This window comes from Balaenoptera acutorostrata, chromosome 20 (genome assembly GCF_949987535.1).
Source record: "Balaenoptera acutorostrata chromosome 20, mBalAcu1.1, whole genome shotgun sequence".
Lineage (NCBI taxonomy): Eukaryota > Metazoa > Chordata > Mammalia > Artiodactyla > Balaenopteridae > Balaenoptera > Balaenoptera acutorostrata.
Genome location: NC_080083.1, coordinates 37675862 through 37699454, shown reverse-complemented (window position 1 = coordinate 37699454; position 23593 = coordinate 37675862). Strand labels below are relative to the sequence as shown.

The following is a 23593-nucleotide window of genomic DNA, read 5'->3' as shown; positions in this document are numbered from 1 at the left end:
CGGGAGGGGGGGGGCATGCCAGCCTACCGCAGGGGCCAGTCGAAGGCCTGGAAAGCCCTATATGCAAATAGGAGGGCTGGGCGGACCCCAAGTTAGGAGGGGCGCGGGTTGGGGTTACGGGTTGTCTGGCAGCCAATGGGAGCGTGTCTCCTTAATCCTTCGAGCAGGGGACCCACCAGTGTGGTTGCGAGCGGTACGGGCGGCAGAGCCGGGGCGAGACGGGAGAGTAAAAATCGCGGGTAAGAGCGCCCCAAAACTCGGTGCTGTCCCCAGGCTGCGGCTTCCTAGTGCCTCCCCACTGAAAACCAGGTTCTACATGTCCCCCTTGTCCCCCACGGTGCCCAGTTCCCCAGGGCTACCCCCTCTGCCCTCCCTGGTGGCGTTCTACCAGGTGGCAAAAGCCACCCGCACCGCACCCGCTTCCTCTCGGCTCCATAGCCCACCGCTTCTCAGCAGGTCTAGGTATCGCTCACCCTCTTCCACGCCCCATACTGAGTTCACTGCTAAAATATTCTCACACCCTTTTCTCATCCTCAAGACCCCCCATGCCAGGACCTTTCTCACACCGACCCTTCTTTTCCCAGCTCCTTACTCCCCTCCTGTCCTAGCTTTTCTCCCGAACCCGGGTCGCCCTTTGTGTGCACCCTCACTTCCTGACCTCCCTCGATTTCCCAAACCCGGTGCCCCCAGGCAACTGTCCCTTAGATACAAGAGATCCCTGGGAATCGCACAACTCTCTCCACCTCCCCCTTCCCCATCTTTGGATCCTTCTCTTGATAACCTTTCTTCCTTTGTCTGGAGAATCCTTACAGAAAGACACTGCTGTTTTTCTTGGCAGCACAGCCCTCTGCAAATAACCTACCCCCTTTCCAGCCTCTTTTTCTTTCATTTCCAGATGTTATTTCTCACCCTCCTGAAGGAAAACTCTTCTAGGCTTGAGAAAAGTTCTTTGGGATATGAACCCTAGGGAAAAATGTAACTTCCATTTGGGGATGATGCGGGAAGGGAGCTAACAGTTTACTAAGCACTGGTATGTGCCAGGCACTTAAATAAGTTATTTATTGTATACACCAATGCCACCATTATATTTTCATTTTACAATATAGCCCTTATTTTGAACCAAACACTACTTTAAGAGCTTTAGAAATATTAACTCATTTAATCTTTAAAGCAACCCCATGAGATGAATATTATTATCTTCACTTTACTTATGAGGGAACTGAGGTACAAAGAAACTCAGTTAATCACCCACAGTCGCCCTTCTAGTAAGTGGTAGAGGTGGGATTTAGATCCAGAACCATCGGCCTTTGTTAGTTATGCACTGCGTTTTGTGGAGAAAAAGGCTGGGCATGAGCCTGCCCTGAAAATTGCATCTTCCAGTCTTGCAGAATTCCTCAGTTTCTAGCAGAATAAAAGGTGGCATCTGAGTCAGCAAGATTCTTATTGTTCCCAGGGAATGTGGCCAGTCATTCTCAGCACTTACTGGCAAAGCCCTTGAGTACTTGAGTGCCTCCTCCCCTCCCTTGTTAGTCCATGTTTTGCTAAGGATCCCTTCAGGCCCTGTGCTGAAATTCAAAGGGTGGCTAGAATGAAAAGCCAAAGACCATAGAAGGCATCTTATTTTATCCTGCCTGCTTCAAAGCTCAACGCACTTTTCTGGATATGAAGCTTTTATCTTCCTGGTGATTCTGTAATGATGGAGAAGACAGGGAATGAGGGAGGAGATAAGTACTGGCTTCTTATGACATACTATGTCAAAGAGGCAAAGCTGAAAGCAGGATCCAGAGGTCCTACCTCCACATCTTTTTTTTCCCCTATCTACTTCGACCTTTTCCAAGGGCTAGCCACTGAAAGCCTTCAGAGGGTGCTTCTAGGAGGGGAATGAGGACCAAAAGATGAAAAGGGGAGGGGAGTGCAGGAAAGCCTATTATTTGGGAGAAGAGAAGGAAAGTCACAGGCAGACACAGTAGGAAAACTCTTCAGTGCCGTATGAATTCCTACAGACTGAAAGAAAAGTCTAGGCTGTGAAGGTCAGGGTAAAAAAACTTGGCTAAAACTTGAAACACAGCTACCAAATGATTCTTTCCTCCCATTTACAGGACACCCATATTCATTCAGCCTTGCAAAGGAAAGCACTAAACATTTCCCACCCTTCTGCAATACCTTTAGAGCCAAGAAGAGTAGTTAACATGAATAGTCCTTCAGAAGTGGAAACGAGTCCCTCCAAGTAACCTGCAAAGTGTTTGTTTGCATGGAGCCATCCCAGTGCTCATCCCCTCCCCCTGGTGGCCAATGAAGGTCATTTTCATGCTGCCTAACCCGGCTTTGGTTGGCAGCCTATGCCTTGGAAGATCCCAAGATTGAATCCCGTACCAAAATGGAAGGAAAATCAGAGTTTTTTCACTGTCTTAACTCTCCTACTTGGGAAGGTGAATTGAATGTGTCTCATGTCATGAAGAAAAATTGAAGATGGTATTTTCTGTGTTTGCTACATATATTTGTACAACATAGTGTTCTTTTTTTAACTCCCCAAATCCCTTGGTCCACATTGCCTGCCCACCTACCTGGCATAATGGAAAGCTATGTAGAAGGGCAGGAAGCTGGGGCTTTGATCCTGGCTCTGCAGACTTCTCTCCGGCTTTGTGCATGTCCCCTCCAGTAGCTGGGAGGGGAGATTTCAAAACCTCTAAAAAGCAAGCAGATTGAACTAGACACTCTCCAAGGTCCCTCCCAGCCATAATATTCAGGACTTCCACTAGAAAATGTTCTAATTACACTCCAAATAAGAGCCCTGGTACAGCATGGACACAGGTGAAAAGAAGGGAAAGAAACAGAGTGAAAATAAATACGAAGTAGAAACAATAGGGCTGGTCCCAGATTATGTCAAACCTGAGGCGACCTAGGCCCCTTGTTGGAAGTGGGAATTTAGAAGCACTTGGCTTTAAGGAAAACAATGTGGGACCAGCTGATTCTTAAGGGACTAAAGTCACCAAGACTGCTTCTGGGAGCTAAGAAGTCAGTTGCTTCTCTTTATGGTCACAATCATTTATAGGTGATCAACAGAGAGGAAAAGGCAGTGCGTGGAGTATAGAGGAGAGACAGGTGGTGGGGTCAGACAGACATGGCTTCTAATCCCAGCTCTGCCTCTTAACCTCTCCATGTTTCAGCCTTCTCATCTGTAATAGAGGGAAGAGAGTATCTGTGATATGATATTATGAGGATGAGATGAGACAGTATGTATATAAAGTGCTTTAGTATAGTTAATACCTGTTACTTGGTAAGTAGGTTGTAAATTGTATTTACTATTATAAGTGAATGAAACTAAGTGTTTTAAGTGCCTGCTATATGAAAGGATGCAAGGTCGATGCTTTAAAAAGTGTTTTTTAATTTTTTTTTTTAATGCTCACAGCAACATTTCTATTATATAAATGGGGACAAAGAACCTTAGTCAGGTGAAACTAGTTCATGCATTTATTCATCCTTCCAGCCCATTCATTCAAGAAGCATAGAAACCTCTGCTATGCGCCAGACACTGTGGTAGGAGCTGAGAATTTAGACATAGCCTCTTCCATCAGGGAGTTCACAGTCCAGGGCCACACAGCTGAGAATGATAGGTAGCAATTAGTGAGCACCTACTATGTGCCAGGCACTGTTCTAAGCACATTGTATTAACTCAAATGAATTACCTCATTTAATTCCCATGGCTGGGGCAGGCCATTTTACAGATGAGGAAACTCAGGCAGAGTGCTGTTATGATAAGTAAATTGCCTGAGGTCACACAACTAGGAAGTGGCAGCGCAGGGATTTAAGTCCAGGCAGATAGATTCCGGAATCTTGAGTTCTTAGCCACTTCACTACAGCTGCCTCTTAGCAAGTGATTTAAAGCCACATCCCTGACTGCAGAGGCCCTTAAACTGGGATATAGATATAGTATCTCAGGATGCCAGCAGCAGCCCCCTTCCCTCTTTTGTATTCTCCTTAGCCTTGTCCTTTGAATCTGTGGCCCCACCTCTTTTGATTCCTCAAGGCTGCAAGACTGCTTCTGAACAAATTTTAAGGCAGGAGAGGAACCCCCCAGGTTAGCAGGGAGTAGTTGCTGGGACTGGGAAAGAGAAGTAGAGATGCGCAGGTGGAGGATGGGTAAATTCAGATGTCTGGGGTCAGGCGTGTAGCCTAAATGAGAGAGAAGTGATCTGAGACATATGAAAATGTTCCCTCTCTCTTAATGCTACTATGTGGAAGATAATAGCACAGGGGCAGCTGTCACTTGGCTCCTGAATCAGGGAGACAATAGGGAAAGATAGGGAATGGGACAGGCTGGAAAATGGCTAAAGAGGGAGCCATTGCTCGGCTCTAGTTGATTGCTGGCGTGAAGCAATGGGGACCTGCTTTTCCAAAAAGGAATGCAGATCTAGATTTTTATGAGAAATCTACATTTCCTAGTTATTGGCAGCTGTTTTTATGAGAAATCTACATTTCCTAGTTATTGGCAGCTGTTTTATGAGAAATCTACATTTCCTAGTTATTGGCAGCTGTTTTTATGAGAAATCTACATTTCCTAGTTATTGGCAGCTACTTCTATTTTACAGCTATAACAACTACCACCACCACCACCGTGGCCCAGTAAACATTTCTGTAGGCTAGATTCAGTATGCAAGCCCTGGTAGGCAACTTTTGAGTGAGCCGTTCTCTTTCAGGGGTTGGAGAGAAGCCAGAAGGATTTAGCCTTGGGGATGAAACAGGAAGGAGAGGGCTGGGAGAAGAGAAAGCCCCCAAAGAGAAAGCAAAAATAGTTACACGTGGCCCTGACTGTTGTCTGCTGTCTTGCACCTGTCTTGGGTGCCTTCCAAGAGGCTCTCGTGTCATAGCTAGCCTAGTTTACAGGGGAAGGTGGGCAAGACTGCCATAATGAACCAGCTCCTGCAGAAGTATCAATACATGGGCTCCATCCCTTCCTTGCTTATGTGCCTGAGGCCCTCTCGTGCGAGAGTAAACAGAATTTGACTGTTTCTTTGTTCTTCTCTTTGAGGCAGACAAATATAAGCAGCCACGACTTGTTTTTAACCACTTGGGCAAGGATTCGAAAAAGGGCAAAGACAACTCACAACTCCAGAGGCCGAATTCAGGGTCAGTTTTCTCTCCTCAAGTTAACATTAACCTTTAGGTAAACGGAGCCAGTCCTCCTCGAGGGCTTGGTAAACAGGAGCTGTTGTGGAGGCCACCGGAGGGGAGCTGGCCGTTTACCTGGCAGGAAGGGAGCAGCCCAAGGTCAAGATTTCATGTACTGTAGTCCTCTTGAACTTTGCCAAGAATGTGCCTGTTCACTAAGAAAAACTGACTCACAAGGCCCAGCTTTCATCGTTAATTGTGCTGAGCACAACCCTTTCTCCCCCTGTTCCGGTGTCACCACAGAGGGCTTGGGTGTTAAGGGACAGCCCTCTTCAGCAAGAGAGAGATACAAGTGGCAATCCCTGGCGATTTAATAACTCTGCTCTCCCTCTGAGAAGGGACTACAAGCATTCAGTGAGATGGTATATGTGACAATTCTTTGGAAAGCCTAAAGAATGATGCCCATGTAAGGGCTTATTATGAAATTATTCATAGGTAGCCTCTGAGTTAGAGCCCCCAACCCCATTTTGGTTTGAGAAAGAAGCAGAGAGAGGTGGCGGGGTGTATTAATGTTAAAAAAAACCTGGCTGTAAGGTATAAAAGTTGTCTGGAATTAGCATGGTTGGGTATAGAGGGGAGGTGATTCCCAAGAGGTCGTGTGACTCTGGTGAGCCTGCTATAATTGCACGTGCTGGTGGTAGTCGAAATTGTTGGAATCCCTCTGGGAAATAACATGGTGATATAGATAAATAAATAAAAATATCAGAGGCTACATAATTTTCATATTCATTAACTTAGTAATTCTAGTTCTGGATAAATATCTTAAGAATATAATGCTAAAGAAATACAAGCTCTTCTGTACATGAAAGTGTGCATTTTAGAGCTATTTATATAATAGCAAGGTTGAAAGCAACTTACATTGCCAATAATAGGGCAATGGTTGGTTAAATTCAGACACATTCCTTCAATGGGATATTATTACACAACCATTAAAAATTAAAACTATGTAAACTTTGCCACAACCAAAAGGATGGTTATGTTATGATAGTAAGTGGGCAAAGAGCAGATACAAAATTGTTTATCTATTACGGTTACAATTATATAAGAATAATTATGCTTAGAAATTTAGAATAAAAAAGAATACACAAAAGGGCCAAAGTTGCTATGTTAGCTATGGGTGATTTCCCACACTGCCCTTTTCTGAGCTTCCTTTTTTTTTTTTTTTTTTTTTTTTTTTTTTTTAGATTTAACTTATATTATCTTTTTATTTTGATGTCTGATCTTATTTATTTGTTACTCTTAGAACATCTCATTTTTTTTTTTTTTGTAGCTATTTTATTTTTATTTATTTATTTATTTTTGGCTGTGTTGGGTCTTCGGTTCGTGCGAGGGCTTTCTCTAGTTGCGGCAAGTGGGGGCCACTCTTCATCGCGGTGTGGGGACCGCTCTTCATCGCGGTGCACGGGCCTTTCACTATCGCGGCCCCTCCCGTTGCGGGGCACAGGCTCCAGACGCGCAGGCTCAGCAGTTGTGGCTCACGGGCCCAGCTGCTCCGTGGCATGTGGGATCTTCCCAGACCAGGGCTCGAACCCGTGTCCCCTGCATTGGCAGGCAGATTCTCAACCACTGCGCCACCAGGGAAGCCCTGAGCTTCCTTTAATGTTACAGTATTTCAATGATAATAATACATTAGAATAAATTATAATAAAGATATTATTAATATCTTTTTTAAAAGCCGAAGAGTTTGTGAGGAAAGAACAGGGTAAGTAGCAAGAGGAGAGAGGGACTGAAATAGTGAGGCGGTTGGCGGGCTTTGGGGAGGTGAGGAGAGGAGGGGAAAGCACCAGAAATTTGGCTTTATGGTCATAGAAGCCTCAGATGTGAAGAGGATATGAATCAGTTAATTGGGCCTGGGCAGTTCTGGGTACCCAAAGGCAGACTAAGCACATTCCTAAGGATTAGTGAAGCAGGGGCATTAAAAACCATGTCAAAAAATTTGATATTTGAAATTTCAAGCAAACATCACAGACGTCATCATGGGGGCGGCAGGGGTGGGGGTGGAATGGGACCTTTGCCGGACTTCCTTGTAGGTATTTTACAAGTTGGTCTTGCTTTTATTTTGAATTGGATGGTGAGGGAGACACTGTAGCCTCTTCTGTGGTTGAGGTCTCCGAAGGGCTGCATCTGGCCCCGGGCTTGAATCTTGTTCAACCAGCTACGAGTCAGTCCTGCACTCATGAGCGCCAGTTGTGTTCACTCTCAGGCCAGCGGATTGTGGAAGGGAGGTTTGGTGCAGAGCCCAAATGGTTAACAGACCTCCTCAGAGCACCTCATCTGCACCCACAGGGACTAACTCCCTCAGCTAGGGAGGCTTACGGCTTGCTTCTGAGGCTGTCTCCAGACACTCACTTTAATAATAAGATTGTTTATGGCGAGATGCATTGCATAGCATCTCAGCTTGCTTCTGAAAACCCCAGGAGGGAAAAACCAAGGCCAGTGTTGGCTGAATGAGTCCCCAAGGTCATACTCATGGCAAAAGGTGGAATCAGCTCCCTGCTGGAGCCTGCACCAACTGTGGAGGTAGGGTGGCATTTTATAAACTGCCACCTGTTGTCTGGTCTCTGAGCGCTGGTCCACCGCCCACAAGAGCAAGGGAGGGGGTCCCCCTGCAGGTGGATCCGAGTAACTGCCACTCCATTTGCCCTCTCTCCAGGGGAGGACCAGTGTTTCCCCAGAGCTTCCTCCAGGCAGGGGAGATGCTCCAGTGCCTGCTTTTGGAAGGAGAGGAAGGGACAGACTCAGAAGAGAGAGAGGACAGTTCCATAGAAGATTCAAAAGAAATCGTCACCCTGGCTTTTGTGAGAGAGAACACTGGGGCTCAAAATGGGCTTCAGAATGCCCAGCAGCAAGGCAAGAAGAAGAGGAAGAAAAAGAGGTTAGGACTGAAAGATGAGGAATGGGGATCCATGTTGGTAAAAGCAGGAGGGACCTGGAGGGGGGCGGGCCTCGGCTGCTAAGGAGTGGGTAAAGGAGAAACCGTGCGGAGTAAAAATCACACCACTTTTGGTTCACATAAAAAGAACCCACTTTTGATAATCTGTTTTATAGAATCAAATAATGGTGTGTAATATAAAACCACTCCTGTCCTAATCTTCATTCTATTTGTGTTTAGAGTCCCTTTAAAAAATTGTGTGGGGAGAGACGATTGATTTCCTTGTTTTAAGAAAGTACTTATTGTCCTGGGGACTTAGTACACTTTAAATGTAACAGAATCACGCTGACTTCTTAGGATCTGACTGCAGCTTCCGCATTCTAGTTCTTATTTAATATTTTGCCATACCTTGCTCCATTCTGGAGGGGAATGAATTACTCCTCAGACTGATTGATGTCTGAAAGCTTGTCTGCTTTCTAACTAACTCACAGCTTCCCTTAATGGGGGGGCAAGAGGAGGGGGACCATGAAGTATTTTGGCCAAAAAGATGTTCACTTCCTGTTCCCGATGGGCCACTGGAGTAAAAGGATTGAGGAAGCGATGATGTTAATATGAAGCTTCAAGCAAAATCAGCTATAATCACAATACAGAATTTCTAGCTCGTGGGCAGAGTAACAGTACTCTGAACCCATGTTTTCTGTCACTCTGCAACCCTCGGGATTTGTGTCCTCAGTAACAGGGATGGTCAAACGGGGCTTAGTGTGGCCACTTAGGTATCAGGCAGCTCCATGTGGGACACGATGTTTCTACGTGCAGTCACTTGTTCTGGCATGTGTGCCTGTCTCTGTCTTGGTGCTTTCCCCTTTCTCTTTTCCAGATGATTGGTGATCAATCTATCCAGCTGCCGATATGAGAGTGGTGAGCATCTGCATTCAAGGCACCCACCACGGGGACCCACTGGATTCCCCCAAAGAGTTGGGAAGGCTCACTCATATATTCTTTTTTTTTTTTTTTTAGAAGTGTGATTTTTTTAAAAAAATTATTTATTTTATTTTTATTATTTAATTTTTGACTGCGTTGGGTCTTTGTTGCTGCCCAGGCTTTCTCTAGTTGCGGCGAGCGGGGGCTACTCTTTGTTGCAGTGGGCGGGCTTCTCACTGCGGTGGCTTCTCTTGTTGTGGAGCACGGCCTCTACGCTCATGGGTTCTAGAGCGCAGGCTCAGTAGTTGTGGTGCACGGGCTTAGTTGCTCCACAGCATGTGGGATCTTCCTGGACCAGGGCTTGAACCCATGTCCCCTGCATTGGTAGGCTGATTCTTAACCACTGCACCACCAGGGAAGTCCACTATTTTCATTTCGAATTTGGGTGCTTTAGTTTGGTCCTGACTCTCCTGGTCACTGCAGGCACTTCTTCCTTTCCAGGCTCTTGAAAGCATTTGAGTTTGTGTTGGAGTCAGCTCCCAGTTATTAAGATTAATAGAGACCGGGGAAGAAGGACGTGATAGCATATATATGGTTTTGAAATACACTGCATAGTTTTTTCTGTCAATTTACCTTGCTAATTAAGCTTGGCTCTGGCCGATATTAAGGATTAGTTTATATCCCCTGAACATTCAGTGCTAGTGCTTGGAGGAAAGCCAGAGGCCTACTTCCTGGCAAGGGTGGGTGAAACATTCAACCCAGAAAACCTTCTGTGGAGATCACTGGGCACAAGCTGTGTTCTCCAGGAGCTTTCCACTCTCCGTGTTCCTTTCTCGGCAACGGTGTGTCCAGATGGGGCAAGATGGCTTCCAGTCCCAAGGAGCCCAGTTGTCTGGCTTCAGTGTACAGTCTGGGAGCACCTAGAAACATAACCTCCCCACCACGTGCTCCTCCCCCACTTCCCGGCTGACGGGCCTTTCTTTCTCCACCTGCCATGGCAGTGCGTAGGGCTGCCCAACAGTATGGCCTTCGAGAGGGAGGGGAAAACGACGACTGGACTCTCTACTGGACTGACTACTCGGTGTCACTGGAGCGGGTGATGGAAATCAAAAGTTACCAGGTATCTGGGTCAGAGCTGGTCCTCTGTGTAAGCGTGGCATCTACCCCGTGGTGCCCCAGTCTTATGACTGTCCCCAAGGGGAGCTCATGGGTACTCCCATGGGCCCCCTTGTTCACGACTTCCGGCTTCCTTTGCAGAAAATCAATCACTTCCCAGGGATGACTGAAATCTGCCGCAAGGACTTGCTGGCCAGGAATATGAGCCGCATGTTAAAGATATTCCCAAAAGATTTCCACTTTTTCCCTAGGACCTGGTGTCTTCCTGCTGAGTGAGTGCCCACCTGCGCCCCTTTCTCCACTCCCCACCCCCAGTTTACATTTTCCTCTTGCCCCCGATTCCCTGGTTGCTACTTTCCCTTCCCATAGGGTCTCCCATCTCTCTCTCCTCTTCAGGAAGAGAAGGAATAAAGGGTGTGTCCAAGGTTGAGAAAACACAAGGCTCTGCCTATAAAATTAGATGACATTTAGGGGCTGGGTGCCTTGGAGCCTGTGCCTGCAGTTGGGATGAGAATTTGTTCTGACCTTGAAAGCTGTTGATTTTGAACTTGTTCCAGCCTTTTCACTGTGCAGTTTCTGAATTTTTAAGGCCCTCGAGCATTTCTGGAGGGAGTGAGGTAATGGTTAGCACCTAGGTTAGGAGCAGGGAGGGACGCCTGACCTCTGACCCATGGCAGTGCCGTGGATGGCAGTCAGCCTTTTCCCATCTCTGGTCTCACTATATCCATCTGGAAAATGGACATCCATTCCTGGTACATAAAATACTCTGGACCACACCACGAGAAGCAGGAGGAATGTGAGATGACGTGAGCATGACCTGGGTACAGTCTGGTGTTTGGGATGAGGTGGGGGAGTAGAGAAGCATTGCCATCAGAATTATATTTACTCACAAAGGCCCCCCAGGAATCTCACTCTCCCATCTCCGCCCCCCCCCCCGTGCTTTCCCAAACCAAGAGCCCCAGGGTTCCCAGCCTTTCCTAGCTTGTCTAGAACAATTTGCAGAGCTCAGCAGCAACTTCAAAGAAAATGTGTTTGCCATCGGGTTGACAGGCGCCTCCAGATTTCATGGCCACTAAGGGACATTGCAGTCATGTGACTTCTCCAGTGGTAACAATGCTCCTTTGAGTTAAAATGCAAAACAAGAAGTATAGCAAGACTGAGATTTATGATCCTTTAAGTTGGTTTCTTTCTTCTGAATATACTTTCTTCAAACTACGTTCAAGATGGTATTTGCCCTCTCACACTCTAGCTGGAGTGGAGGTGTTACAGAGGAAAAGCTGAAGCCCAGAGCAGGGGAAGAGACTGATGGATCCAAGGTCACATCATTTGTCAGGGCCTGAGTCAGATTCAGAGCTTCACACCTCTTATCTGCAAACTCAGAAAGCTGAACTGCTTGGATCACGGTTACCTTTGTCGGGTGTGCGGCATGGACCAGCCCCTTGCCTGCATCATGTCATGTGTGAGATAGCTGTCATTGTCCTCATTGTGTAGATGATGGAATTGAGGCTTAGAGAGGTCAAGTCCTGGTAAAGGGCTACACCGCTGGTGAGTGCTGTTGCCGGGGTTTAAATCCAGGTCTGAATTCCCTCCAGAGCCCATCCTCTCTCTGCTGTGTGTGCTCGACTGTCTCTCCTGTAACCAGATCTCTGGGCATCTGTCTGTCAACTCCAGGGCTTTTGTCACTTTTTTCTTTTTTTTAAATAAAGAGCTAGCCTTCATTTTCACTGATCTCCCTGCTAAAGGTGTATCTCATTCTCTTCCTGCTCTGGTAGCTGGGGAGATTTGCAGAACTACAGCAGGTCAAGAAAAAATAAGACGTACATCTGTAAGCCGGATTCGGGCTGCCAGGGGAGAGGTATATTCATCACCCGGGGAATGAAAGAAATCAAACCAGGGGAGGATATGATCTGTCAACTCTATATCTCAAAGGTACTTCCTCATCGTGATTATTTATGTATCGTCCATGGCAACCTCAGGCTGTAGCTCCACTGGACCGTTGTGAAAAGAGGGAAGGGAGGGTGGGGTGGGGGTGGAGCCAAGTCCTGCTTTGGACTTGGTCGGACCAAGCCTTTTGACCAGAGACGCGACATGTGCCTGGGCCAGAGCACCCTTGCCCTTGCACTCTTGTCGATTGGTCTGGCGCTGCCAGGCTGGCCCCTTGCCTCTAACAGACGGCAGCTGGGAGAGCCCCTTGGGTCTGTGGAGGCCCCACCTCCTTTGGGAGAGGGGAGTAGCCCTGGAGAGATCATGGTAACCAGCTGTCCATGACTGGAGGTATAGCCCTTTACAGGGAGGGAGCCTTCTAGAAGGTGCATAGGAGACCTGGCTGGCATTGCAGTCAATACTGCAACTGCAGGGAGAACTCTGGCAGAAGTGCAACAGTAGCAAGCCCTGAGTGGTAACAACATGTCCTTCATCACAGGACTTTTTCATGTTATTTTGTCTTGTTGCCAGGAAAGCTCTTGGAGGTGGTTACTCATGCCATTTGACAGATGAGGAAGCTGGGGCCTGGTGTGGTTAGTGACTTCCACAAGGTCACATGGCCTAAATCCCCTTGTCCCCCTCCCCAACCCTAGCCCAGCCTGGCCTCTGTAACGCAGGTTACACTGGAGCTGAAGCCACGAAAACAAGACAGGGTGCTAATGGGCTTCAAGTCTGGGTTCCTCCTCTGACGCCGTGTGGCTTCTGTTCTCTCCTCCCAGCCCTTTATCATCGACGGGTTCAAGTTTGACCTGCGGATTTACGTGCTCATGACATCCTGTGACCCTCTCAGGATTTTTGTGTACAACGAAGGATTGGCGCGCTTTGCCACCACCTCCTACTCCCACCCCTGCCCAGACAACCTGGTGAGTTCGGGGACACGCTGCCTCCCCCTCCTCTCTTAGCTGGTAAAAAATCCTAGTTATACCTACCTTCTCAAGGCATGGTGGACGTGGCTGTCACTTGCTGAACTGTGGTTTACTATGTGCGGGGCTGTATCTCTTCTTTCGTTTAACCCTCCCAAGAGCCCTCAGAGATAGGGATTATCATCTCCAGTTTACAGATAAGGAGATTAAAATCCAGTTATAAGGGACTTGTCCAAGGTCACAGAACTAGGAAGAGGTGAGGTGGGGACTCATGGCCTGACTGCAAAGCCACAATTCCGTGGTGCTCAAGGAAAGAAGGATGTGGGCAAGCCCCCAGCCCTCCCCCAACATCCCCAGGCCCTCAGGGCTCCTGCAGTCCCCCCTCAGCAGAGCGCCACCCAACCTCAGGAGGAGTGGGAGTTTCTTATGCTCCAGGCTGTAGGATACCCCTTCTTACTTCCTCTGTTTTGCCAGTGTAAGTAAGCCCTAAGACGCCCCCTTTCTTTTCCATCTCTTTAAGCCCCAGGGGCCATGGAAGGGCACAGAGAAGAAGTGGAAGGCTGCCCTTCCTCCTGACCCCACAGACTTGTGTCTCTTTCCCCAGGACGATATCTGCATGCACCTGACTAATTATTCCATTAATAAGCACAGTTCCAATTTCCTTCGAGATGCTCACTCTGGCAGCAAGAGGTAAGGAAGCGGCTTCCCTTCTCTTTTCTTTCCCTACTGGGCTCCGAGCTGCTCTCTGAGATTCTATCCAAACCCTGTCAGTCGCCATCAGTGTTTCCATCTTGGGTCACATGGTGTCAGAAGAGACTCCTTAGTCTCTGCCCTCTGGCTGTTAATCATTAAAAGAAGGCCACATCATAAACCCTAGGAGGTTGGGAGGAGGAGAGATAAACACGAACTGTTTCCTCAGCAGGATACACACACACACACCAAAACATACTCTTATTACAGTTGGCCCTTCTGACACTTCTAGACCAACAGATATTTCTCGACTGCTGGTCTGACACCGGAGAAGGACCTGCCAGGCCTGTGGTTCCTGGGGTGTTGCTCCAACAGAGGTTCTCAAGTGATGTGTCACGACGCCCCTGCTCTTTCTCTTGCATCAGACTTAAAGGACTGATAAACAGGCAGTCTGTTTGGCTTCAGAGCATCAGAGAAGCACAGGAAATTTCACGACTCCCTTGGTAGCAGAGTTCCAAAAAGCAAATGGAAAAATCACTAGGTTAAGCCTGCTGGAAGGGGACGTGTTGGGCTGGCAGGAGGCGATCTCCCCCTTGTTGGAGGGCGCTGGCCACCCGACTTTGCCCATGGCTCCCCCACTTCCTCTTCGCCCACCTGGTCTGTGGGCACCCTCTGGCTTCCTGCACGGTTGCATGTTGAACATCGGGGCTTGGTGAGGCCCGGCTTCCAGCCCCGCTCTGACCCTCGCCAGCTGAGTCAGCTGGAGCAAGTCCCTTCACCTCTCTGAGCTTCCATTTCTTGGTCTGTAGGATAGGGCAATGAGACGCCCTGCCCTGCCCACCTCGTAGGGTCACTCTGAGACTCAAGTGACCTGTGACAGAGCACGGATATTGCTCGTAGTTACTGTGATTTCGCCTTCGTCTAAAGGCATGTCATCAAAGGGCCCTCAGCAGTCCAAGCTTCCCCCTCTCTCACTTCTAACCCGCAGGACTGGAGAGTTTGGTGTCATCTTAGATGTTTCCTTTTCCAGCACGTCATTGAATTCTGAAGTTTCCTCCTTCAAAGGTCCCTCCGTCCCTTCCTTCCCACCAGACTTAGCTTCAGCCTCATCCTCGACAGCTGCGTGGCCTCCTCACTCTTCTTAGCTCCAGCCACCTCTGCTTAACCTCTCTGTACCTCCGATTTCTCCTCTCTAAAATGACGCAATGAGGAATTCCCAGGCAGTCCAGTGGTTAGGACTCTGCACTTCCACTGCAGGGGGCCCAGGTTTGATCCCTGGTCGGGGAACTAAGATCCCGCAAGCCGCACGGCGCAGCCCAAAAATAAATAAATAAATAAAATGACGCAATAAACGTGAATCCCGGCTGGCCAGCCTCACAAATACGCCGTAAGGACCTATTGAGATGATGTGTATGAATAGGCCTCAAAAACAATACCCCCTATGCAAGTGGGTGCTGTTATTATTACACATTCCGTATACTCATTACTTCTGCTCTCAGGTAACCAGTGTGGCTCCCAGGTGCCTAGAGCAATCCAGTTCAAACTCCTCTGCTTGCTGTATGCTTTGACCAGACCCCATTTCCCACTATTATTATTACTACATTAATAGTTGCCATTTTATTTGTTGAGCGCTTCCTGTCTGCCAGGCACTGCTCTAAGAAATTTACATTCCTCAACCTATTTAATCCTCACAACAACACTATAAAGTTGGCGTGATTATTATCACCCCGATTTTGCATATTGGGGAACAGGTGTAAAAAGGTTAAGAAACTTGCCCAAGTTCGCACAGCTGGGAAGTGGCAGAGCTGGAATTAACTCTGGAGTCTGTGCCCTTAACCACTAGCAGTACTGCCAGTGCCATCCTCTCCACGGTGTTCTCCCAGGATACTCTTTTGCTCATTTTTGATACACAGGCCTTGCTCTTTCCCACCTCTCTGCCTTTGCTCAGCTCCAACTGAAAACATGGGAGAACATCCTTGAAGGCCCTTTGGTCAAACTAAGCTTCCATGTTGCCTTCTCTGACCTGGTTCTAGGTGCTGGTTCAGCCATATAACCACTGCAGTGTGGGTGAAACCCGTCTCCTCTGTGGGCCTCTGATTCCTCACCTGTCAGATGAGAGGATTGGCTTCCATCTCTAAGGACAAGCCTATGGAATCCGCGTCTAACCACCCCCAGTAACCTCTCTATCTCTGGACTCCCACCACCCTCACGGTCAGCAGCAGCTGTAGCCCGTAACTTCTCTGTGCTTGGGGCACATGTTTTCCTTGTGTCCCCAATTGTACTTAAGTTCCTTGATGGTTAGAATGGTGCCCTGGCCTTCTAGGTGCCTCCCATGTTGCGGGGCAGAGTCCTTTCCTTTTCTCCCTCCTGTTTGCTTTCAGCTTTCCTCATCTTCCTCTTCCCCATCTTTTGAGACAATCTGCTTCTCCTACGAGTCCCTCCCCTACCTCAAATTCCCCCCGCCCTAGCCTGAGGCCAGCTGTACCGGCAGTAAATCCCCGCCAGGCTGCAGACTCAGTAGGAGCAATGAAGAAGAAGAAAAACTGGAAACCTGGCAGGCCTCTGGGGCAGAGACCGGGTCCTCTTCATCTTTCAGGGTGCCTGGCACATAGCTGGTGTGTTAAATTGGATGGACTAGCCACTGGACGTTATGAAATTGCACAATTATGTGTATTCATTGTGATGTGCCTGAGTCATCAAGAAGAGGTTATGTTATGATTCATAACATCTGTTATAAGAAGGTAGAGGAGTGTATAATCTACTTTGGGAAAATTTATTTCCCAGTTAGGCAAATTAAACAGTTTTTTTTTTTTTTTGCACTTGAAAGGGTTGGTTTCAAGCGATCTGGAAAATTCATGTACGCACAACACTCCATCCTTCACAATGGCAGGTAGAAAATGTGTGCCTCTATATTGAGTGGCCTCTGTTTATCTGTCGTGATATAAATGCATCTTTGGTTGTCTCGTGTGTGCTGACTCCTCAAGTGGTCCTTAGGCTTCCCACAAGAGAGGTGCTGGTTTCTTGGGATCCCCTCATTGCATGAGTTTTGCACACCCAGCAGGCCCTTAGCAAATGTGCATTGGCTCCATTGACGGGAGTCCATCTAGCTCTTTGCATGGCCTGGGTGAGCCGTGTTTCCTGTCTTCTCATTCTTCTCTTTGTTCTTCATTCCCCTGCATCGCCTGTATTTCCTCCTCCAATATTTCCACTTCCCACTTTGGCTCTCTGTGCACACATGTGTGCATGTGAGGGGCTGAGTGTCTGTCCCCGCCATTGCCTTTTGGATCTGTCAGATTCGCCCTGTCTCTGTACTGCCCAGCTCGGAGCTGACTGGAGCATTTCCTCAGATGTTTCCTCACAAACCTCTCCGCATGGGGTAGATATCCTCTGATTTCTGTGATAGGGTGACCAGCCATCTAGGTTTGCCTATGACTGAGGGGTTTCCTGGGATGTGGGACTTTCAGCTCTAAAATCAGACTGTCTGGTTTGCCCTGGGACAGTTGGTAACCCTATCTGTGGAGATGCCCTGGGGTTTCCTTTTCCCTCTGGTCAGCCCTTTAGGGGGTTAACAATGAACAAAATTAACAAAATTTCTGTGTCTTTAGTGTCCCCAGAATATCCCCTCAGATAGCTGAGGTGGAACCCAGGTATCGGTGGCCTTTAAAGGCTCCTTAACTGCTTCTAATGAACACCACAGGCTGAGAAACCATTACCACCAAAGCAAAGCCATGATGTAGGGTGTTTTTAAAAAAAATTTTTTATTCATCCATTCCGCTTTCCACCTGGGATACCGAATCCCTGCCCCAGCCCACAGGTGCTTTCTATGTTACAGTGAAAGTGCCCAGGCCAGGGCTTACATGTCAGTATACCTTTGCCCACTCCAGGACTGTGGAGGCTTGAGGAGTATGGCCCTATGGCTCCTGCAAGGTCCTCCTCAGCCGACACAGCCCTGGTATCACCCTGGCTCCTGGGTGTCCCTCCCCACTGGCTTTGGGGCCTTATCTTCTCCAGAAGTTTCTGGTTTCCAGCGTGCCATGGCCTTAGATGATCAGAGGTGGGCTGCCCTGCCTCATGGCCCGTGGTTCCCTTCCAGGAAGCTCTCCACCTTCAACGTGTACATGGAGAGCCACGGCTACAACGTGGGGCAGATCTGGAGAGATATCGAGGACATCATCATCAAGACGCTCATCTCGGCTCACCCCATCATCAAGCATAACTACCACACCTGCTTCCCCAATCACACACTCAACAGCGCCTGCTTTGAAATCCTGGGCTTCGACATTTTGCTGGATCACAAACTCAAGCCCTGGCTGCTGGAGGTGTGGGCTTGGGGCGAGGGGTGAAACTGGCGCCTGTTACCAGGTTATCCTTCCTCCCTCCTGCTCAGCCAGGAGGTTGTAATCCACTTCCCAAGCCACCGCCCCCCGAGGCGCTTGCTGCCTGGGGCTTCTCCCTTTGCTGAAAAGTGGCCACCAGAGGGAGGTAGACGGCCGGGAATTAGAGAATTCCTTGTGCCTTCTTGAGGTCCACCCAGACTTAGAAGCTCTGATCTCAGGCCCAGAGTGATTCTAAAGACAGCTCTACCTTTCATAACAGAGTCATCTCCCAGAAAGGGGTGGTTCTTCGCCAAAGCTGGGTGGAGGATGTTGAAGATCAGACAGGAGCCGCCAGGCTTGGTTCTCAGGGGCCTGGACCACTCAGTTCCAAGCACCAACGGAGAGCGGCCCGGTGTCTGTGGGCACGGGAATGGGTGGGGAGCCACTCAGTGAGTTTCTTGCCTCCCTCAGACCCATGGGGTGGTGGGAAGAGGAGGAAGAGAAGCTCCTGGGTGGCCTCTTCTCTTCCCGATTGGACCTGTGCAAGCAGCCCTCTCCCATGGCCATTCAGGGTGCACGCCGTGAGTGGGGGTGGGAGTGGGGCTGCGGTACAAGTCAGAGGTGATGGTGACAGCTGCCAGTGACACAGAGTCAGCCCTCAGAGCGCAAGACCCAGATTTACAGATCAGATTCCTGGGGCCTTGCCTTTCCTCCATTCCCAGCCCTTATTCCCAAGTGTGGATGGGAAGGAGAATATGGCCTTTTGGAGCTCTCACCCGAAGAGCAGAATAAGCCACCAGGAGCAGGCCTTCAGAAACTGCTGGAAACCTTCAAATGTCACACAGTGCCTCTGAACAACATAGACTCTTCTGTGGGCAGAAATGAGTCCTCTCCGTCCTCCCACCAGTCTCCCCGTCAACCCCGGTCAGGATCCCGAATGCATCACTCCTTTCCCCTCCCCACCTCCCAGCCTGGCCCTTTGGACTGTCCCCTTCCATCGGCTCTCTGGGATGCACAGTGCATGGGACGGGGCACACGCACACCCGGTGGAGGGGAAACCAAAGGCAGGCCCCCCGCCCCCTGCCATGCTTCTCAGGAAGACAGGACTAAAATGAAAGCTAGTTAAACTGGAGGGGGTTCTGCTTCCTCCTTTCTTCACCGTGGCTCCAGTCTAGACCCTCTCTCCCTCTCCTCTCCACTCATCTTGGTAGCCAGGGCCCCGACCCAGGTGGGCTCGGGTGGTTCCCTGGAGGGGCCGTTTCGCCTCACGCCCTGCTTGCACCCTGCCCAGCCTCCCCAGCTGCTGTCTTGCCCTCACAGGTCAACCACTCTCCGAGCTTCTCCACTGACTCCTGGTTGGATAAAGAGGTAAAGGACAGTCTGCTGTATGACACTTTGGTCCTGATCAACCTGAGAAGCTGTGACAAAAAGAAAGTCTTGGAGGAGGAGAGACAACGGGCGCGGTTCCTGCAGCAGTGTCGTTCTCGGGAGACCAGGTACAGTAATGGGTCAATTCTAACAAATGATAATCCTATTTGGAAAATTAATATATATTGGCAGGATGTGGCAGTTTGAACAGTTTTACTGTGGCTATTCCTTTGTTCCTAAAAATAGGAGATTAAGTTATAGACATAAATACATGTGATGGATATGAGTTTATTAATATCATATGAACATCCAGGGATTACCAATTCAAAAGTAAAACCATTTATCTATACAAAAAGGAAGATTTGTCCATCCTCCCCTTGCCACTGTGTTGGCGGGAGCCTGTGTCGCCCTGCTCCCTGCTGGGTAGCATTTGCCTTTTAACAGAGGCCTTCCTCTGTAGAGCGAGAAGGAAGACCCGGAGCCTGGTCAAGGAGACGGCTTTGTTGCTTTTCAGATCCCACGGTGGCCCGCTGTCCTCCTCATGAGCGGAGCCAGCCTGATCCTTCGGGACTGAGCTTCTGGAACCAGGGCATGGCATCTCTGTTTGGATGGCACTGTGTTTCTCAGAGCGTGTTCATGTGCACTGTCTTCCCTGGAAGGGGGATGGGTAGGTGGTAGCGTAGGGTGTTGTATGGTCCTGTTTTTGGAGCTAAGAAGACCAAGACTCTGGAAGGGAAACTGCCTTGTACAGGTCACCTCGCTGGTAAGTGGCAGGTCTGGACACAGAGCCCGGTGGGTGGGCTGCCTGGCATTCCAGGCTGCCTTCCGTTAAACTCCTGGAGAAGGAGGCAGCGTCAGCTAAGGGGCGGCCAGGGCCCTCCTCTGGATCAGTCTCCTCGTCATGACTTGGCCCTGGGTGGCTCAGGGGCTCCTGGTTTCCCTGCTGTAAAAGGGGCTTATCGTTCCTCACTCCCTGACCTCCACCTCCCCGGGGGGCTGTGAGGAAGAATGAGATCATCACAGCTCATAAAAGCTCATCAAGCTCATCCATGAAGCCCTCAAATTTAGCAAAACACAAGCTGCCAGTTCGCCAGAGAAGGGTAGCAGGGGCTGTGATTGGGAAGATGGCGACAGTCTGCCTTGTCAGAACAAAGCCAAGAGGGAAATAGGCTCTACTTGTAATGGGAGAGAATTTGGTGAGCTGTCAGGAAGACCATTCCAACCAGCTCTCAGTGCATTATGACACTTGCTGTCCCGGGAGGGCTAGAATCTCCTTTCAGGGAAACGTTCATGCGTTCATTTATTTAGGAAATGCTGACTGACCACTGTTGGCGTGTGAGGCCTCCGTCTGGCCCTAGATGACATCCATGTCCTTGGAAAGGCCATGTCCTCTCCAAGCTTGGTCCCAGGAAACCCCAACTGCAGCCCTGTGTTCTGCTTCCCAACAGGAAGGAGGAAGTCAAGGGCTTTCAGGCCATGCTTCTAGAGAAAACTGAGAAGTATGAAAAGGAAAACTGTGGAGGCTTCCGCCTGATTTATCCCAGTGTGAATTCGGAGAAGTATGAGAAGTTTTTCCAGGACAACAACTCCCTCTTCCAGAATACAGTTGCCTCCAGGGCTCGGGAGGTGTATGCCCGGTAGGAAGGCTCCTGGGCCTAGGGGAGCAGGGTGTTGGGGGAAGAGGGGTTTGCTTGACCTGCGGGGTAATCTTGGAGCAGCCTTGAAGTTGCTTTGGTCTCGCAAGGACCAGGAATCGTAAGATTCTTTGGTGTGGGATGTTGTTAAGTGGATATGAGGCTGTTTCTAGACACTCACCCATGAGACAGGCACCCCCACCCCACTCCAGAATGCCCAGCCCCTCAGGGCTGCCTCCTGGATTCATGCAGGTGTCAAATCTAAGGGCCGGAAGGGGCTCATCCCATCCGGTCCATTCCCCGCCCTCCACCTCATTTCATGGAGCAGAAAAAGGATCGTACAGCAGATAACCACAGAAGAGGCTCTAGAACCCCTGTCTCCTGAGTCATGTGACTGAGTTATTTCCGTCACATCATTGGCCAGAGAGGCCCAGCATGTGAAGGGGTCCAACGTGGGAGCCCCTAACTTTAGCCTCCTACGCAGACCTTCTTCCCAGCACCTGCCAGTTGTGGGATCTGGCCTACTGGGAAGTGAGGAGAGAGGTGGGGTGTGGTGAGTGGGGTGCAGCCCCCCACTCCACCCTATGAGGTGGGCAGGGCAGGGCGTCCCATTGCCCTCAAGGAGAGTGTCCACATTCCCAGCCCATCCCTAACCTACATGACTGTTCCTCACTGGGCAGGCAGCTGATCCAGGAGCTGAGACTGAAACAGGAGAAAATATCCTTCCAAACGAAAGATAAGAGGGTAGAAATGCAGGGGGAATCAGCAGGGGAGCGAGCGAGAGGCAAGAGCATGCAGAGCTGGCGACAGAAACAAAGGCAGAAGTGCAAGACCACCACCAGCCCGGCCTCCAAACAAGTAAACCTGGACGGGAGGGGAGCGCGCATGCCCAGCACCCTTCCCTGGCTGGGGCCAGTCCAGGGGGGGATGCTGAGGAGACCACTCCTGAGAGCTCAGGCACACTGAAGGAATGGGGCCGCATGGAGGGCTGGGCCCCGGGAGGGGAGCCCGGAAGTCACAAGGAGCCCGGAGGCCTTCAGAGGATCCCTCCATCCAGGCAGAGAGGACTCTCGCTGGTCTGCCCTTCTTCCTTCAGTTGTAGTAAAAGCAGCTGGGAGGCTGACCACCATCCCCATGTAGGGAGTAGGCTCTAAGACTACCTGTGGCCATGGTCCCCAACTCTAGTCTGGGTTGGAATGCTCCCCTCCAGCAGGCCAGGGGCACAGCTGAGAGAGGAGGCCCCAGGGAAGAGCTTCTGGGAGGCAGGACCTCAGAACACTACACAGGGTGACTGAACACAGCTGGTGCTTCCAGCCTGCTCTCTGCTCAAAGCGTGGACCAGCCTCTAGGCTGGGGCCAGCTATCCAGTTGTCCTATCATCTGAATCTCTGGGTCCCCCCCTTCTCTGCCTAGCTCTCTCTTCTGGCTCACTGGAAAGATGCAGTTGACTTTTCAGTCTATCTCCTTCTCAAAGACTTACCTGAAGGGACAGGTTTAGAGCAGGTTTTTATTTTTATTTTTTATTAAAAAAAAAAATAACTTTGTTAGGGTCATAGACCCTTCAAGAATCTGATAAAAGCTATGGAATCTCTTGCCATAACATATACAAAGATACAATTTTAAAACTGCAGTTTTAAGTGGCTCAAAGGCCCCGTGAAACCATCCATGAGCCCTTTAGGGGTCCTTGAACCCCAGGTTAAGAGCCCCTGATTAGAGAGACTTTGATTCTGATTGCTTTCCTCTCCTCCTCATCTCCTTTGCACCTACCCTTGGGTGCAGATGATCTGGAAGTGAACAGAGCTGGGTTCCCATGGGCTGTACGTTTGGTTTCCTCCTTCCCAGTACCTCCAGCCATTGACATTAATGTCCTGCACACCCGACTTGCTGTCGAGCATCAGAGACACAAAGAAAAATGAGACAGACAACAGCCTCGAGCAGGAGGCCCCCAGGGAGGAGGCTGGCCCTGCTCCCCATAAGCCTACATCTGTGAGGCCTTACAGCTCTATTACTGACTTGAGGAATTCAAGCCTTCTCAGCTGCTCCAGGCCAGAGCTCAGTAAACCCGTCTCCAGAATCAGGGAAGCCAAGTCCACCTCTGCAGTGAACACAGTCACCAGCACTGTGGTAAGTAGAGCAGTCTGCCTTCCCTGAGGGCCGAACTGGTGGGGGGGTGGGGTGGGGGGTGAGGTAGGAGTGTGGCTTTCTGGTCCCTTCTCTGCACCTGACTTACTATGGCCCTTTGAGTAAGCCACTTACCCTCTCTGGGCCTCGATTTCCCCACTTGTGAAGCCCAAGTTGTGGAATGGCATACTGTTAGGAGTCTAGACCTATACCTTTAGGGCTTTTAGAAAGGCCGTCTTATGCATCCCCTCTTTTGGGCAGGTTACCACCTGTTGTGTTAGTTTCTGTAGGGCTGCTGTAACAAATTACCATAAACTTGGTGGCTTGAAACACGAATCTATCCTCTCATAGTTCTGGAGGCTAGAGATCTGAAAACAAGGTGTTGCCATGCTCCATGTGAGGGCTCTCTAGGGAGGATCCTTCCTTGCTTCTTGCTAGATTCTAGTGGTTGCTGGCAATCCTTGGCATTCCTTGGCTTGTGGCAGCATAACTTCAATCTCTGCCCCTGTCATCACATGGACTTCTTCCGGTGCTTCTCCT

General features: G+C 49.5%; 1 protein-coding gene across 1 annotated transcript in view; it reads left to right on the top strand.

The window, feature by feature from the left end:
* Positions 1-135: 135 nt before the first annotated feature.
* Positions 136-23593, top strand: part of TTLL6 (tubulin tyrosine ligase like 6) — a 38781-nt gene continuing 15323 nt past the window's right edge. The window contains 15 exon segments of the mRNA XM_057536451.1: positions 136-210; positions 212-239; positions 2597-2605; positions 7834-8044; positions 8919-8959; positions 9964-10082; positions 10220-10350; positions 11851-12007; positions 12781-12924; positions 13529-13614; positions 17708-17933; positions 19251-19426; positions 20747-20935; positions 21613-21790; positions 22775-23056. Coding sequence (XP_057392434.1) covers positions 136-210; positions 212-239; positions 2597-2605; positions 7834-8044; positions 8919-8959; positions 9964-10082; positions 10220-10350; positions 11851-12007; positions 12781-12924; positions 13529-13614; positions 17708-17933; positions 19251-19426; positions 20747-20935; positions 21613-21790; positions 22775-23056 — 2052 coding nt within the window.